Here is a 16,826-nt window from a genome sequence, read left to right as displayed (position 1 = left end):
CCCATAGACCTGAGAATAAGATGCAGTTTGACAAGATGTATCAACAGCAATAACATGACAAACCACTCTCTTTTGTTCGGCCATCAGTTCCAGGTTGAAATCAAAGCATTTAAATGTAGTATACTGTTCCTTAAAAATGCTATAGAGAGGGCACATCTTAATCCATAAAAATGTTGCTGTTGGTTTTTGAATCACTGACCCTGACAGTGCAGATCTTTATTTTGAAGCCCAAACAGGAAATATTTAAAGGTTTCCTGCTTTGGAGTGACGTTTCAATAATGGAAAAAAAAACAAAAAAACGCTGTAGACTTCAGTCTACAGGGGATGTGCAATGATCCAATCAATGCACTTTTGCCATTTCCTATACAAATGTAACAATTCTTCTAGTAAGTGTCTGCTGTAGAAAATCAGTGGCATTACTGCAGCGTTCAGTGCTACAGCCACACTAACAGTGAAAGCAATGAGTGTGGGACATTTTCGATGGAGGCTGGTGACAAGAATCTACAGATTACTAACACCTCATGTGAGAGGGCACATAAATTGGTGAGGTTTCTATGCATTATGGTCTACTGGGGCCAACTCATAATAACATTATGGAGTGCTTAAGCAAGGTTTGCAATTTCGGCAGCAATGATGATACCTTGTAAATGGACAGCGAACGTTGTATAGCTGCAAAAGGACACTGAGGTAGGTCTTCCCTACCAGGTTAATGTAGAGGGTAACTTCAACAATGCATCAGAGTCTGACAAAATGATGTAAAAATGACTTTCTTTTACTTGATTTATTGACCTGAGGTTGATAATGAAACTCAGGTTATCTGCAGCGAAGATGTGCAGTGATCAGGCCATCATTCAGTTTTGTGATTTAAAGAATTTGTTAAAGATCAGGTCTTAAAGTGTGTGGGTTTAGCAGCATTGCCTCACTGGCAAATAATGTTTCAAATACATAATTACTGTTTTTACCCTGAAATCAAGAAAGGCTATGCAGTCCAACCACGCAGTCCAATGAGAAAAGAAACTAAGCATTCATCATCAAATTATGAATGAATGCAAACACTCCACCTTCCTAGCCAGGCATTGCCTGATTAAATCATGAATGTGATTTAGTCTTTTGTCCCTCAGCTCCTTCCTAAGTTTAAGACATTTAATAGACAAACATTTGTTTGGGCTGTATCGATGAGCTTGGTATTTATAGAATCGTGAGATCTATGATAAGATGTAATTGGGAATTGTCGTTTTTATTTATTTATTTATTGATTGATTGATTGTATTCTAACAGCTAATGGCTAACACAGTGACTGCATTTAGCCATTCACAATCGTGCAGCTGATTAGTTAGCTCCTCACTCCTCCTCCTCAAAAACACCTCATAATTTGAAAAAGTCAGTTTTATAGTCAAACTCACCTGAGCCTGTGTGGACAGGGGAGCCACTTGGAATTCAAACAATTCACTTTGGACCCTAAAAAATATATATTTAGCGATACTGTCTCTGTTAATGATTGAGTTACTTGTATATCTGATGGAATACAAAAAATCCCCTTTTTGACCTTGTCAAGTGAAAGAGCAGCTAAAAGAGTGCATGTATATTCAAACAGCTGTGGACCTCAGAGACCAGGATCATGGAAGAGGAAACATCAAATCTCTCTCGGTACGCAGGTGTTGCTGTCACAAGCAGACAGAAGTTTTCACTAACGTAAAGAGAACAGCAGCTGAAGGGAGAGGACTGCATGTGTAACAAACTGCAGTTCAGGAGACAACTGCAGCTCTGGATCAGCTTTATTTATGATGATTGCAGCTTGTCCTTGGAGGTCGTCTTTTATGTCAGTCTGGCAGCTGATTAGTTACCAAGGTTTGGATGTTAGCACAAGTTCAAGTTTTATTTATGGATCATATCTGTAAGGAGGGGGAACGTTTCTCCCTCTCTCTCTCTCTCTCTCACTCACTCTCTCACTCTTATTCCTTTAGACAGGTAATTCATCACGCTCACCCCATGCTGTCCACTTAACACAAATCTGTAGAGAATTCAATTTGAATTTGATTTATTAAATGGAAACTGATACCTGATATATCACTTATCAGATTTTTCAGTGTCCTTTAGATACTAGATTTCCTATCTCCCGCTGAATGTCGGTAATTTAAGGCCTATTTTAGGTAGTCACATCTTATATAGTCCCCTCTTGGTAATTTTTAGATAATTTATTTCAGAATGTAGGTACATAATATCTCACAGATTTTTTTTCGATGTACTTATTCATTTCAGATTTCAACAAAACGACTAATTTTCAATTTACAAATCAGCTATTCCCAAACATTTTATAGACTGTCAAGTGAATATGTTGAACAAAGAATAATTGGATGATTAACCAACCAAAAGATTATTAAAACAGATGAGCATGAACAAAATAACATCATAAGATCTCCCTTTTTCCAAACAGTGATCTGTGTGCTGATGTCCAATTATTGACTAAAAAAAACAGTGTTACATTTGTTGATATGTGATAGGTAAGATGATCTGTCAGTCTTCATGTAAAAGTAATTTCAGACGTTGGTTCACAACTGACCTTCAAAAAATGGCTTTTTTGCCAAAGTCATTTGATATTTACAGCTTTGTTCAGACAAGTGATGTGAAGATTTGTCCAGCCACTCGGCCATATAACTGGACAATTTTTCTTAAACCTGCTGAGAAAGACAAAATAAAAACGTACTTGATGAAAGACAATTTCAACTGATGGAGGGTTTCGAAATCCTTTTGTTTTAGCATACATTTATCATTAGTCATTGAAAATTTCTCATGCACTTGTTTTTTGAAAATTACTTTCAGTGGAATTTAAGGGTAATAAAATTGATCAAATTTCAATATAATGATAAATAATGAATAATCATTGATTGAGTGATGGCTTGGTCTGTTCTCTAAACACTAGAGTTGCATTTTCACTCTGAGCCTGATGATGACACTAATACCACTGAGCCTTGGCTGAATTTCCTTTTTCTATTTCTGTTATTGTGGACTGAATAACAAACCCTTGCGACAAATACTTGGAGGTGATACAATGGTTATATCAGAGCATGAGGCTCATTAGGTTGAATCAGGGTTTTATTTGAGTTGTAGTTGTTTTGTCTGCATCACCTTTGTGATTATGTGCCCTCTTTTATTTAAAGACACACACACACACACACACATGCGCATGTCTACCGAGCTCAGCTGTTTTTCACGCTGCATTGGGCAGATTAGCTATCCTGATCTCACATTTCATCTATAGTTTGCCTATTTTTTCATGCTTCTCTGGCTCATTCTCAGGTTGACGTTGTCATCAGTAGGCAGCGCCTACTTTACTCTGCATCTGTTGTGATGACGATCAAACTAGGATGAGAGATTCCCCTCTTGCTGACAGCAACAGGCGCAGCATTTTGCTTTCCAGACTAAACACTGGTTTTTAATCTGCTGCATTGGCTTGGAAGCCTGATTCAGTAAAGATGCAGAGGGGAGGGATTAGAGGACAAAATTGACATGTTCAGTAAGATGAAGGAGACCGTATGGAGGGGATGAGAAAAGGCATGTTTTAGTGTTTGTTTATGAAGTGTGATTTAGGAGAATATCTATGGTTAAGCTGCTGAGTCATGCTGTGAGTTGTTTGTACCAGTGCGATGAGAAACACGCTGTAGTCAGCTTTCTTCAGCAGCTTGTGCTGTGTAGGATGAGTAGAGCAAGATTTTCACCATTTTCTTCTTTAGGTGTCAGAAAGTCCTGTGGCTGACTTGACTGAAGATTGTCAAAGTTTTCTGCATGTCAAGCTTGTTTTTAGCTCAGTACATTAGTATTTAACAGTTTCGAGCAATGGAGAGTGTGGAGAATGCAATAGGAGACTATCACCCAGAAAGAAGGGAAAGGTGTATAAGACAGTTGTGAGACCAGCCATGCTGTATGGTCAAGAAACAGTGACAATGAAAAAAAAACTGGAGGCACAGCTAGAGGTCGCAGAGCTGAAGATGTTGAAGTTCTCTTTGGGAGTGACGAGGATAAATAGGATCAGCAATGAGTCCATTAGAGGGATAACATATGTTTGATGTTTTGGAGAGAAGGTCAGAGAAGCCAGACTTAGATGGTTCTGTCATGTACAAAGGAGGGATAGTGCATATATTGGTAGACGGATGCTGGAATTGGAGCTTCCAGACGGGAGGTCTAGAGGAAGACCAATGAAAAGATTTATGGATGTAGTGAGAGAGGATATCAAGGTAGTTGGTGTGAGAGAGAAGGATGCAGAGAATAGGGTTAGATGGAGAACGTTGATTTGCTGTGGCGAACCCCTGAAGGGAAAAGCCGAAAGGAGAAGAAGAAATGTAGATGTTTCGACATTGTTTTTGTTCGTTAAAGGAGCTTATCTTGGATGGAAATAGCTTAATTTGTTTTTCAGAAAGTATACTTTGTGTGTACATTCTGTATCGAAAGCTCAATTCATCCATCCATTGTCTGCTGCTTATCCTACTCAGGGTCGCAGGGGATGCAGGGGTCTATCCCAGCTCCCTTCAGGTGAGAGATGGGGTACACTCTGGACCGGTCACACGTCAGTTGCAGCGCCACATACGCAGACAGACAACCATCCTGTATCTCATTCACACATCTGGGCAATTTTCCCAATTTTTCAAATTAACCTGCTGCATGTTTTTGGATTGCGGGAGGAAACTGAAGGACTTGGAGGAAACCCACACAGACATAGGGAGAACATGCAAACTCCACACAGAAAGGTCCCCTGTCGGAATCAAACAATGGTCCTTCGTGTTTTGGGCCCCGAAGCGCTGACCACTGTGCCACCGTGCCGCCCAGAAACCTCACTTTATTGAATGAAACATGATTCATGGTACATTCGCGAGTAGAAAGCCTTCTGCAGAGCAAGACCACATGTGGTTTGTGTGTGTGAATGCATGCGTATGTTCATGTATAAATGCTTTTTTTGATCCATCGTCAGGGAATCTTCTATCTAACCATCTCCACAGGGGCCAGTCTCTGAATATGGGCTGCCAGCTCCATTCAAACGACGAAAAGGTCGTTTGAATGGATTTTTATGATTCTTTTCTTTCTGACACCGGACAGAAGGCCAACACCTCCACGATTGATCGGCACCACTCCGACAGCAGACATCCTACTATGACTTCTGATACACAAACTGTGTTTGGTAAATGCCCCATAAGATTGTTGTACATCTCTGGAAGTGACATCATCAGCACAGTGATAAATCGCACCAATGTTTTGTGTATAGTATGTCAGTTTGGCAGAAACAAAAAAGGCTTTTTCATTCTCGTTTCCTCACAGCTCTTTTAAGAGTTGGATTGGAGAGTGGCTGTCGGGGGTTGTGAAGCACTTTTGCCAACCATTTTTTACACTGGTGTACGACACAAATCCATCTGTTGACTTGAACATCACTAAATGAACTTTATAGTCTAATTTCTGTCATGAAAGATGATGACGAATGTCACGTGCTCGTGGCAGCATTATTGAAAAGATTTATTGTATGTCTACTGCTCAATTTCTGCTGTTTATTTAGCGAGGAGTGTTCAAAAGCTGAGCAGCTGGGAGTTGGGAATGTATTGATTGAAAGCTGTGTGTGTGTGTTCGTGTGTGTGGTTCAGGCTCCCATTCCATAGTGATGGAAATGTGAGTGATTATATCCTGTACTGAGTGAAATCCACAGGAAAGGGTCATTGAAAGCCAATCAAACGCAAGCTTTTCAAACGTGCTGATGACAACGCAGTCGAAGCTCACCGGTTTGATTGTTCTCACAGCAGTAATATGGACTTCTCCTATGATATATTAGCATATTTATGCCACTACTTCATGCCTTAATACATTTAGCCTTTTTAAACAGATGAGTGTTACTTTAATTTGATGTCTTTACTTCCATTTGTAACATACCAAAATAGAAACAGGTCAATTGTTGGTCATTTACTTCCACTGTCAGTAGGCTGACTCTCTTAGCCAACACATTTCCACTTTGTTTGTTTTGGAAAGGAAGAAAAAATGAGTCACAAGAAAAAACAGGCCATTAGAATTTAGTTTAACCGCTCAGTCCTCAGTACTTACTGTCCCTATAAACATCCACAAACAGTTCCAAGTCACATAAATACAGATTGTTTATGGTCCTTTCTGGAAAGAGGATAAACAAACAACATGACTTAATTGAAACTCCTATTAAAAGCAAAATGAGATCATATTTGCAGGAAGAAACACACGAGTGAAATGATTATGGGTTATTCTCACGTGAGCCCTTTCAACGTATCACAGTAGCACCGTTTAAACACGTCATTGAAAGAATTAATTATGGTCTTTTTACTATTTAATGTCACAGCCATGCAGTGAGCTAGTACACCTTCTAAGAACCCTGGACACCAGTGTTTATGTTGCATTAAACAGAGTGCCTTTCGCATCGTCATCTGAAAACCAAACCTCACGGTGGGGGAAAATCAAAATGAATCCCTGGCAAATTCAAGACACCAGCAACCGAATCTAATATGAAACATCATTATGATTTCCCTGTGTCAGCACATTATTAGGGCTGTAAGACAAACCGATTGGTTATTAATGAGTAGCACATTCTCATTTACATCAATGCTTGTCAGTATATGCTTATCAACTTTCATTTACTGTCACTCACCTAAGACTGCTTTGGTATTTCTAGTCACTCCTTTTTCCCAAAATATTAATGCTATTGCTGGTTTCTCTTCATATTTGACTTAAACACAAGCTACACCTTAGTCAATGGCTTACTTACGAAAAAACTAGAGAATTTTCAGAATTAGGGGTACTTATTTGTAACTTCGAAGAGTGTTTTTTTTTTACTCGTCGCTCATCTGCTCCTCATCAGGTGTGTTCCAGCTGTGATGGCTGACTCCGACTCATTCATGACAAAGGTGCCCCCTGTGGAGGAGAGACTTGTGAGGCTGGATGTCCTGGGCTTCCTGGAGACCTTTGGGGATGAAGACAACAACACAGAGAGATGCTACCGTTCACACTCTCGCAGCAGTGTCCTCCAGGGTCTGCCATTTGGAGGAGTGCCCACAGTCTTCATAATCAACATAGTCATCTGGATGGTATATTTGAAACACTCACTCGCTTCATAATGATATAGATATTTTGTTATCACTTTCAGCAGTACCTTTTGCAATTGAGTTTTCAAACCTGTTTTTGTCAGAGAATTAGCACAATAATACCACATGGATGTTTGCAAAAGGTGGTGTCGTAGTTAGCGGTGCATTCTCATAGCAAGAAAGTCCTTGACCCCGACAGAGGGCCTATGTGTGTGGAGTTTGCATGTTTCTCCCTGTGTATGCGGGTTTCTCCCCACAGTCCAAAATCATGCAGTTGGTCAACTGAAGATTCTGAATTGCCCCCTTGTGAATGAGAGAGAATTTTTGTATGTTTAGCTACAAAATGTGCCCCTGCAATCGACTGGCAACTGGTCCACGGTGAACCGATGCCTTGCGCCAAATGATAGCTGGAATAGGCCCCAGACTCCCCACGAGCAATGACTGCAAGATAAACAATATAGATTTTGAATGAATGAATGTGCATTAGTATGTGTTAATTATAATAAATACACTTGCGAAAAAGCAAATGTATTATTTTGAAATCCATGCATCAGGGTTATCAGCCTCATTTGTATCTGATGGGCCCTTCATGACATTGATGCCCAAAAGAATTATCTATTGAAATTACATGTTGTTGAAACTTCCAAATAATGTGTTGTCAGAACTTCATAAATATCATGTAATTTAATGATATTGAGTTTACGAAGAGCTTTTGGTTTAAATTATGTGGCTCGAACTGCCTGTAATGAGACACCGGAGCTGAAAACTACGAGCAGAGCGGAAAGCATCACAAACCAAATGTTGCTTGTGTCGAGTCCAAAAATTTGAATTTTGCACATTATACAGAAGTTCCACCATATTTGAAAAGGAAATTCTTGTTTTCCCACAGTATGAAAATCAATTCATACTGATTTGTCACTCGAGAGAACGTGTCTCTACTGCTCTAGAGTCCAGTGACGGCGTGCTTTACACCACTGCATCTGACGCTTTGCATTTCACTTGATGATGTGTGGCTTGTATGCAGCTGCTTAGACATGGAAACCCATTCTATGAAGCTCTGCGCACTGTTCTTGAGCTAATCTGAAGGGCAAATGAAGTTTGGAGGTCTGTAGCGATTGACTCTGCAGAAAGTTGGCGATCTCTTCGCACTATGCACCTCAGCATCCGCTGACCCCGCTCTGTCAGTTTACATGGCCTACCGCTTTGTGGCTGAGCTGCTGTTGTTCCCCAACACTTCCATGTTCTTATGATACAGCCGTTCTTATAATACTTCTGACAGTTGACTGGGGAAAACTTTGGAGCGAGGAAATTTCACGACTGCATCTGTTGCACAGGTGGTATCCTATCACAGTTCTAAGCTGCAGTTCTCTGTGCTCCTGAAAGCGACCAATTCTTTCACAAATGTTTGTAAAAAAAAGTCTGCGTGCCTAGGTTCTTCAGTTTATGGACCTGTGGCCATGGAAGTGATTGGAACCCCTGATTCCGATTATCTGGGTGAGCGAAAAAAAACTTTTGGCCACAAAGTGCATGAAAAATGCTGCAGTTGGTGCAAGATAGTTTTGTGAAAACCATCAGTGGCCAAAGTAAACTTCTTGGACAACATAGCGCATTGCACTAATGACACTGTGCAACGGTGTCAACAGCTGAATCTATTGAAAATCAACTAGTCGACTGTATGCTTGGATATAATGAAAATAGTATCTGTGGAGGTTCTCAGTCATCCAGGTCACGGTGAATTATTGTCAAAATCTTCTTGCTGTGGCAACTGGACTTGAATTTCTTCCCTTGAAGACGTTTCAACCCTCATCAGAGACGATTCTTCAGTTTAGAGCTGTTCAGAACTGAAGAGGCCTCTCGGATAAGAATCTGGAGGCTCCCATCATGAGATCCACAGAAGAAATTATTGATGGGAAAGATTCAAAGGAGGTTTTCTATGGATATTGAATTGTGCTGGCATTTATAAATGCACCTCTCATAGCAGAGGTCTGCACTAATATGGTAACAGCTCACTATTTGACAGCCAGCAGCCATCCGTTGGTCTGAAATGGTCAGTCAGTTCCTTCCTCCCGAGACCAACATGGTAAACTGTGGGGCTGATAAAATTGTCTGTTACATCCCCATTTGAGACCTGTAAAGGTGTCTCTGGTGTAATTGACAAAATTGTGCTACTTGAGACAAATTTATACAATTAACAAATTTTGGATTTCAGCCTTGAACTCATCAGAAACTCCATTAGGTTTGATCATAGGATCTAAGAAGTTTTTTGGATCTTCCTTAAAGCTAATGAAGTCACATATATAGTGATGACAATTTTAATTTGTAACAGATACAATTTTGAACAATATGACTATCCTTATTTCATTATACAGCCAAGTTCAATCAGCAGGGGGATAACAGAATATGTGTTTGGAAGCAGCAGCACAACATCCTTCTGCTATTTATTCTAATAGTTGTTTCTGACAGATGGTGGAGACAAACTTAAGGATCTTGACTGTTTGACCTCCAAACATTGTTGCCCTTGATATCATTATGATGGCAGTCTGGTCAGTTCTCCAGCGATGCCCACTGATGTCATCGGTACAACTGTGGTCTAAGATGTTTTGGGTTTTTTTTGGCATTCCCACATCTAATGCTGTGACACTGCCTTTATTTACATTCATCTGGTGATTTAATTTCATTTTATTAACTCCTTGGACTCCTTTTTCATACAAGTCACCGAACCAGGCAGGATGTTGTTTGCCAATGTTTGATCTGTGATGGCCATGCTATGTGGAAAGAGAATCCATGTCATATTCCCATTCAGTTTTTGTAACATCTTGTACTGTTTCAGTTAGGAATGTTGTTTGTACCACACTGTGTTGTTTGCTTGGTCCTGCAGTGATGGCATTTTTTTTTAACTTTTTTTAATGCTTCACTCTCTTGGTTTGGCAACTGGGACAAAGTCATTCGGTGGCTAAAATCAATTTTACTGTGATGGAGAATGAAATTAACACTTGAGAATGAGTGTGTTGTTGTTGTTGTCATCATCTAACAACAATTCATTCCCTTCTGTAGCACCCTTATCTCTGATCATTTTCATGAGGTTAAGGAGATAAGAGGTCATACTGTTGATCATTCCCTTCCTGCATAAATTCATAATGAGCTATTCACAGTATTTCAGTCAGTGTTTATCTACCCTGCCACAGTTACGATGCAAATCCAGATGAATGTTGGAAGTTGGAAATGTGGATGAAAGTCCGTTCAACAGTCTTTCAGTAGAGCTTTGTATGTATCCATGTACCTGTCTACGGGATATTTACTACACTTAAAGTTGTCACTTGAACAACAGCACGATTCTAGTATCAAACCCTCAAGTCTCTCAACACAATACAGTTTACTGGTTTCAGGTCTGCTCACACCTGTATGTAGATATCTGTGAGAACCGAGTTGCGGCTTGCACAGTAATTCAGTGTTTAATCTCAAAGAATTGTAGATGAAAAAATGTTTGGTTTATATATTTTTATAGCCTTTGTTGTGATATCACAGATGATGCAAACATGGATGTCACTATGAGTCAGTTGGGCATAGTGCAAGAATAAAATTTCAGATTTTCAGGGTACACCGGATTTTGTCACCTTTTACAGGCTGCTTTTTCCTCTCTTACATTCTTTGCTCTTGATATGTAACTTTTTCTTCCCGACACAAACATGTGTTAATTTCCAGCTTTGCAGAGCCTAGAAAAACTGGGTCTCCCTCCCCAGGATTTCTTCCTCGATGGCGATGCCCTCTGAGCTGCATTTTGCACACTGCGAGCAGAGGGCATGCTTGTTTTTGTTTAGATATGCATTTTCTTTTTCAACACTTTCTCTGTTTGTATTGCATGAAGCTCACACGGAGTCCCTCCTCCCCACACAGTACGCTGAGTCTTAAACAAGTCTGCAACCTCTTTTATCTTTCCAGGCACAAAAAGAGATGAGCCTCCCATTGGGTCAGCTCCCCATCACTCCCCACTCTATTCCGTTCTGTGCTGCTTGTCGATTTCTGCTATACAATGGGGATAATTTGAGAACAATTCATCTGGCCCCAAGCAGCGTACAAGGCATTTTTAGCTTACCCATTTGATGTGGAAATGCTAATTCGGTGCATTTAAAAACCATAGTAATGGCTGCTTTGCATTGCCCCTGACACTCCTGACAACAGTTGACAGGGTGTCAACTGTTTAAATGAAAATAAAAAGTTACATTCACTTCTACTATTTATAGAAATGAATGGAGTCTACACATTACTACTTGCAGCCATAATGTAATATGCATTTGCTGTACTTCACAATTGAATTCTTAAAAGGCCAATGATTATCTTTTGAGCTACTGGTTTAATTAAAACCCCCACAAGGCAATTTGCCTGGCACTGGTTATTTTATGCAACACTGGTAAATGTTGTTTAACTACATACTTAGTTTATGAGTAAAATTAGGCGAATTTCTGAAGTCGATAAAGAAAAAGCGTTCAACAGTAATACTTTTTGAGCCCCCTTACTATTCATTCTAGTCCCTCTCTGCATTGAGAATTTGCTTCAGCCTCATGAATCACACAATAGTGGACCCTGCATTTCTCGTTTGGTCTGTGCTCACTCATGTTTTTAACATCAGATTTCAAATTCTCTTGTGTGCTCCGGACAAATCCCTTATATCTTTATTGTTTTATTGAGTAACGCGCTTTTTTTTTAAAGAACGCTTTGACAAATCTTCTTATATTGTGTTGTTTATTGTGACGTTTTCTGATCTGTCATCAACACAACACTAGAACAGTTGTGTTGAGAGACTTTAAATATTAAACTTTTCATCTATTAAAAAAAAAGAAAACCTAAGTTATTTATTTATTTATAATTTAAAGATATGTTGTTTACATCTTGATGTATGAAAGTAAATTTTGACAGGGTATGTAATCTAAAGATTATATATTATTTGGAATATGTGGATTTATTCACTCAAGTGATATCAACTTGAAACCTCTGAATTCCTTCGATGAATTATTTTAATTTATGAACCTTTATTTAACCATGTAAAAAATATTGAGATCAGGATCTCTTTCGCAAGAGTGACCTGCCCACGAGGTCAGCAGCACTTGTCCTAAGAACTCTTTTTTTTCCAGATGTGACAGTACAATTTAAAAACATAACATTTACACTAAAATATGCGGTAGCTGTAACTCACTAATAAAACAACAATTTAAGAACTTGAAAAGGCAATGTTCAAAGATGTCATACGGTCTGTCCCCCAGGATTGAGCAGAAAACTCTAAGTGGAATAACCTCAGGGTTTCAAATCAGCCTGTGGTGTATTTCCATTCTTACCAATTGAACAACAAAAGTGGAACAAGAACGCAAGGCAAGCGACCTCTTGTTTTTGCATCAAAATACACAAATAAGGCAGAATCAAATATAAAAGAGCTTTATATGTTAAGGTAAGCCAATGTGTGTATGTGCGTGCAGTCAGGGAAGGCAAATTCAATCTCTTAAACAATTCACAGTGGTAGGTGAGGCGACCACAGCCAATGAAAAATCTCAGTGCTGAATGAAAAACAGTGTTCAAGATACATTTGGATAACCCTGAGAGAAGCAGGTTCTATTTTCAAAAAATTACCCAAGTGTCACCTGAAATTTACGAACCAGAGTATTTATATTAGCCTTCAATGAGAGCTCCTGATCTAGGATAAAGCCCAAGTATTTGTAATTTAGAGCTTTATAGAGCTCGAACCCACCTTTTTAGTCAATACTTATAATGCTCTGGGGTAGCACCTTTGTATCAGGTCAAAACCACAAGCTTGGTTTTATCTGTGTTTCAAACCAATTTAATCAATCAAAATAAACAAGACCGGATAACATTAAAAGCAGCTTGTAAAAACTCAAAAGCTGGAGTGAGTGTTAAACTGCAAAAAATGATAGTGTCATCTGCATAAAAACAACACAATGTATTTTCGTTATTACAGAGATTGTTCATGTAGATTAAAAAATGAAATGGGTCCCAGCACTAAACCTTGGGGCACTGCTTTGGTAGTTCAGAAAGAAAGAGGGAGCTACAGCTACCTGAACACTTTGTGTTCTGTTGAATCGATAGTTGGAGAACCAAACAGTTGCATGCTTAGATAATCTAATAAGCCAATATGATCAGGAGTATCAGGAGTTGGGATCTACAGTGTCAAGTACTTTTGGCAAATAGTGCAAACCAAGATTTTTTTGCTGTACAGTCTCAAATAAATAATTCAGGACCTTCAGTGCAGCTGTAACAGTGCTGTGCTGTTTTCAAAAGTCAGGTTTTAATGGAGATAAAATATTATACTAAAAAAAATCCTTAATTTGGTCCCTGGTGATGCTTTATAACAATTTGGCATTTTTTGGAAATATTTAGAAATTTGTCTGTCGTTAACATTTGTTTGTAGGTTTACCCCTGTCTGCAATTGGAGGAGAAAGGCCTACTTCTAAATTTTTGGCCTTTTTTTTGTTGGGAAGACTAAGGTTAAAATGTATATCAAAGATGCTCAGCAATAAAATCAGCACCCAAATCTTCAGCTTCTGAAGCTTGCTCCTCATATTTTGCTCATATTTCTTTCTTATTTGTTTATTTCTTATTTAGATTCTCTTTTGCATTCCTTCTAGGCAGGAATTAAAGAACCAGAGCATTTCTGCCTTCATGATGAGCTTTAGCCCCCCCCTACACACACACACACACACTCAAACACACTGGCATAATAATGCAGACAAACATGCACAAAGACCACATGACATTCATTCAATTTTTATCCTATCAAGCGTCATGCACACTTCCTATTGAAATGAATCCTCTCCATTGGTCCAATGCATTGTTTACAAACATACTTACATCCATTTTTATCTTGTTTTTTAGATAATCAGAGGCTTCTGCTTTCTGCTGTCATCTCTTTTAGTTCCACTGTCAGACCTTGTCAGGCTTGATCTCTGCACTGATATCACTCCCAACCTGCCACCTCCACATTCTAATTGGCTCATTTTATCGATGTCTGGTTGTCAAGACAACATGGAGGGTTGAGCACTCTCTCTTAATGACTAGATGAGTCAAAGCCCCCTCCCCCAGGTGACAGGAGCACGCCTCTGCATTAATTCCATCATCATACTGACTAAATCATCTGTGGGACTTGAAGAGTGCATGCCCACGCAAGACAAAATAAAATAAAAGAGGGAGGTTATACAGAAAACAGTTACTGAGCAGGACTTGTTTTCCTTATTTAAGTTGCGAGTGTGACCATATTCTGTCATTATTCAACTTTAACTTCAATCAAGGTTGCCATTGTTGCTATGTATCTCTTTGGATTAATAATGAATAAGTCATTGGGCATTTATTGGGGTTTTTCTCCCATTTACATGGATGACTCGCTTCCCGCTAAACCACATTTGGTGACAACATTCCTCACGTTGTAATTGAAATCCAACATTCATCAACCCTCCTGCTCCTTTTTCGGTCAGCATTCATTCATCATCAGTAACTTATGCACTTAAATGTATAGTCATTCTGCATCAATCCACCACTGTGTAGAATAGGGTATGTTTTAACTCCGTTTTCAGTTTGCTCTCTTATTTATGGTAGAATCGGGGCTATCCCTATATTTTCTTTCTATTCACCATATTCATTCAGCATTAGCACTCACAGCATGTGTAACTGTGTGCATGCTGGCCTGTCTTTGGTAGTTTCCAAGACAACCACACACTACTCTAAAAAAAGAAGATAGCTTATTATCAGTGTTTTGGGGAGGACGTTAATAATAATAAAGGTTTAATATCACTGAATTGTAAAACAACGGTAAATGTAATCTTCATACACATAATTAAATCACGATAAGTGTCAAATTAGAATGTTGGTGACCACAAAGCAGTGATACAGGGATTCCAAAGCTTAATTGTGAAATATAAAATTGATTCTTTTGCTTTTCATCTTATCTGTTTCTGCATGCTTCCAGATGTGAAAACTGCATTGGAAATGAGTCTATGACACCAAGAGCCATATTATAATGTTTGAATATTATCAAAACAGTTGATGTACCATGTATTTATTTTCTCTCATCCCAAATCATGGCTTTTGGCTTGGCTCCTGCTCTTGAAGTCCAGTACTGTGGTTGGTGTGATGGTGCTTTTTCTTCAACAAAGCATTCTTTCAATTCAAAAATTAGAGTCCTCGGTTCAGCTGAGATGGGAATCGAAATAATAATCGCACAACCATACAGCTATCTTGTAACTTTCTCAATAGAAAAATTGTCCTTAAAAACAGCCTTCAATCAAACCCAAATGAAAATTTCTTTAAATTCATAAATATTTCTTGAAAAGCATTTATTGATTCCATTAAATTCATAAGCAATTCAACAACAATTTCCTTAAACTCCTTTTTACATATACAGTATTGCAATTGCAGTAAGTATAATAATATTTATTTTATAACCATACAGTTGTACATACTTAATATCAATGCTGAAGTTTGAACCTATGTATCATTCATTGGACCTACATTCATGGTTTTGGTCTGTGTTCCAGTTTCTTTTGCTCATCTTCTCCTGTCTGAGGAAAGCGGCATGGGACTATGGGCGACTAGCTCTGCTGATGGAGAATGACAGGTAAATCCCATTCTTTCTGTCTCGCTCCGACGCATTCTTATTCAGCCAGTGGTTTTTCCAGCTGTGACCACATTTAAGATGGAGAAATTATCCTTTTGGAATCATTCCTGGGTGCTGATGGTGCAGCGCCCCTTGCTGACTGTAAAGAGTACTGCAGCAGTGGTTGCTAAGCTGTAACCGAGAGACTGTCATCACTGCCCTGAGAACAGGGCTGGAAAACTAAATTCTGGTAAAACTAATGTTGTAGGTTCCTTCAAGGAATATCATTGAATACTATCAATGAATATAAAGAGGTGTGTTCATGAAATTTTCATTAAAAGATGGCCCTAGTTTTCCTAATTTTTGATTATTTTAGTATATTTTCAGAGGTACTATGATACAATAAATAATTTGTTGTGCTATATAATATACTTTACATTACATAATTAATCAAACTTATAACCTATTATTCTGGATGCGACTAGTTGGGGGTTCAGCGCGCCCTGAGAAAAATTGCGCCCAAGCTCAGTGCAAGGGACCAAATGTCATGCAAATATTTTACTTCATGATGGAAAATTTCCAACTCAGTGTCCATATGTGATATCTTTACATTTCTTTGTCTAGAAACATGATTGATATTTTGCAAATAATTGCCTTGAGGAGAAACATTTACTAAACAGGCTTGGTTATGAACAAGCTAAAGGAAAAGGTAAACATAGTTTTCAGTTCAATAACTTTTCAAAAGATATTAAAACAAAAACGAATCAATATTTTCAGATGCTGAAGTTATTACTGCACATTCAATACTACTTTGTATATAAAGCTGTATCATGGTGTGTCTGTTGTAATAGTTTAGTGTTCAATGATGTGGTCTAGCAGTTTCTTTCAGCTCTCCCCCCCCCCCCAAATGAATGGCATAATTAATATTGCCAATAAGCAAATTTCTCCCCCAATTGTTTTTCTTAACTTTGTGAGTCCATCATGATGCCTTTGTGAGTTACTTGATTACTTCTCACTGCTTCTAAGCACCAGAGAGCAGCATCTGTGCGTCTCTCCAAGCAGCTATCTCTTTTACTAACCGAATTACATCATTTAATTGGACAAGCTGTCGACAGCCAAAAGAGTAACATTATCACAATAGAATTAATGAATGT

General features: G+C 38.7%; 1 protein-coding gene across 2 annotated transcripts in view; it reads left to right on the top strand.

Moving 5' to 3' along the window:
- The window catches only part of tmem63c (transmembrane protein 63C), a 39,249-nt gene that overhangs the window by 3,412 nt on the left and 19,011 nt on the right, over positions 1-16,826 (top strand). For both annotated transcript variants that reach the window (XM_086149749.1, XM_086149742.1), the window contains exons 2-3: positions 6,857-7,082; positions 15,614-15,693. In XM_086149749.1, the coding sequence (XP_086005875.1) occupies positions 6,873-7,082; positions 15,614-15,693 (290 nt within the window). In that variant the 5' untranslated portion in view covers positions 6,857-6,872. The remainder of the gene's footprint in view (positions 1-6,856; positions 7,083-15,613; positions 15,694-16,826) is intronic.

Source organism: Fistularia commersonii, chromosome 1 (assembly GCF_037954325.1).
Source record: "Fistularia commersonii isolate RoL2024-O1a breed Wild chromosome 1, RoL_Fcom_v1.0, whole genome shotgun sequence".
In the NCBI taxonomy this organism is placed as follows: domain Eukaryota; kingdom Metazoa; phylum Chordata; class Actinopteri; order Syngnathiformes; family Fistulariidae; genus Fistularia; species Fistularia commersonii.
The sequence above is the reverse complement of the archived record's forward strand: the minus strand, read 5'-3'. Positions and strand labels throughout refer to the sequence as shown.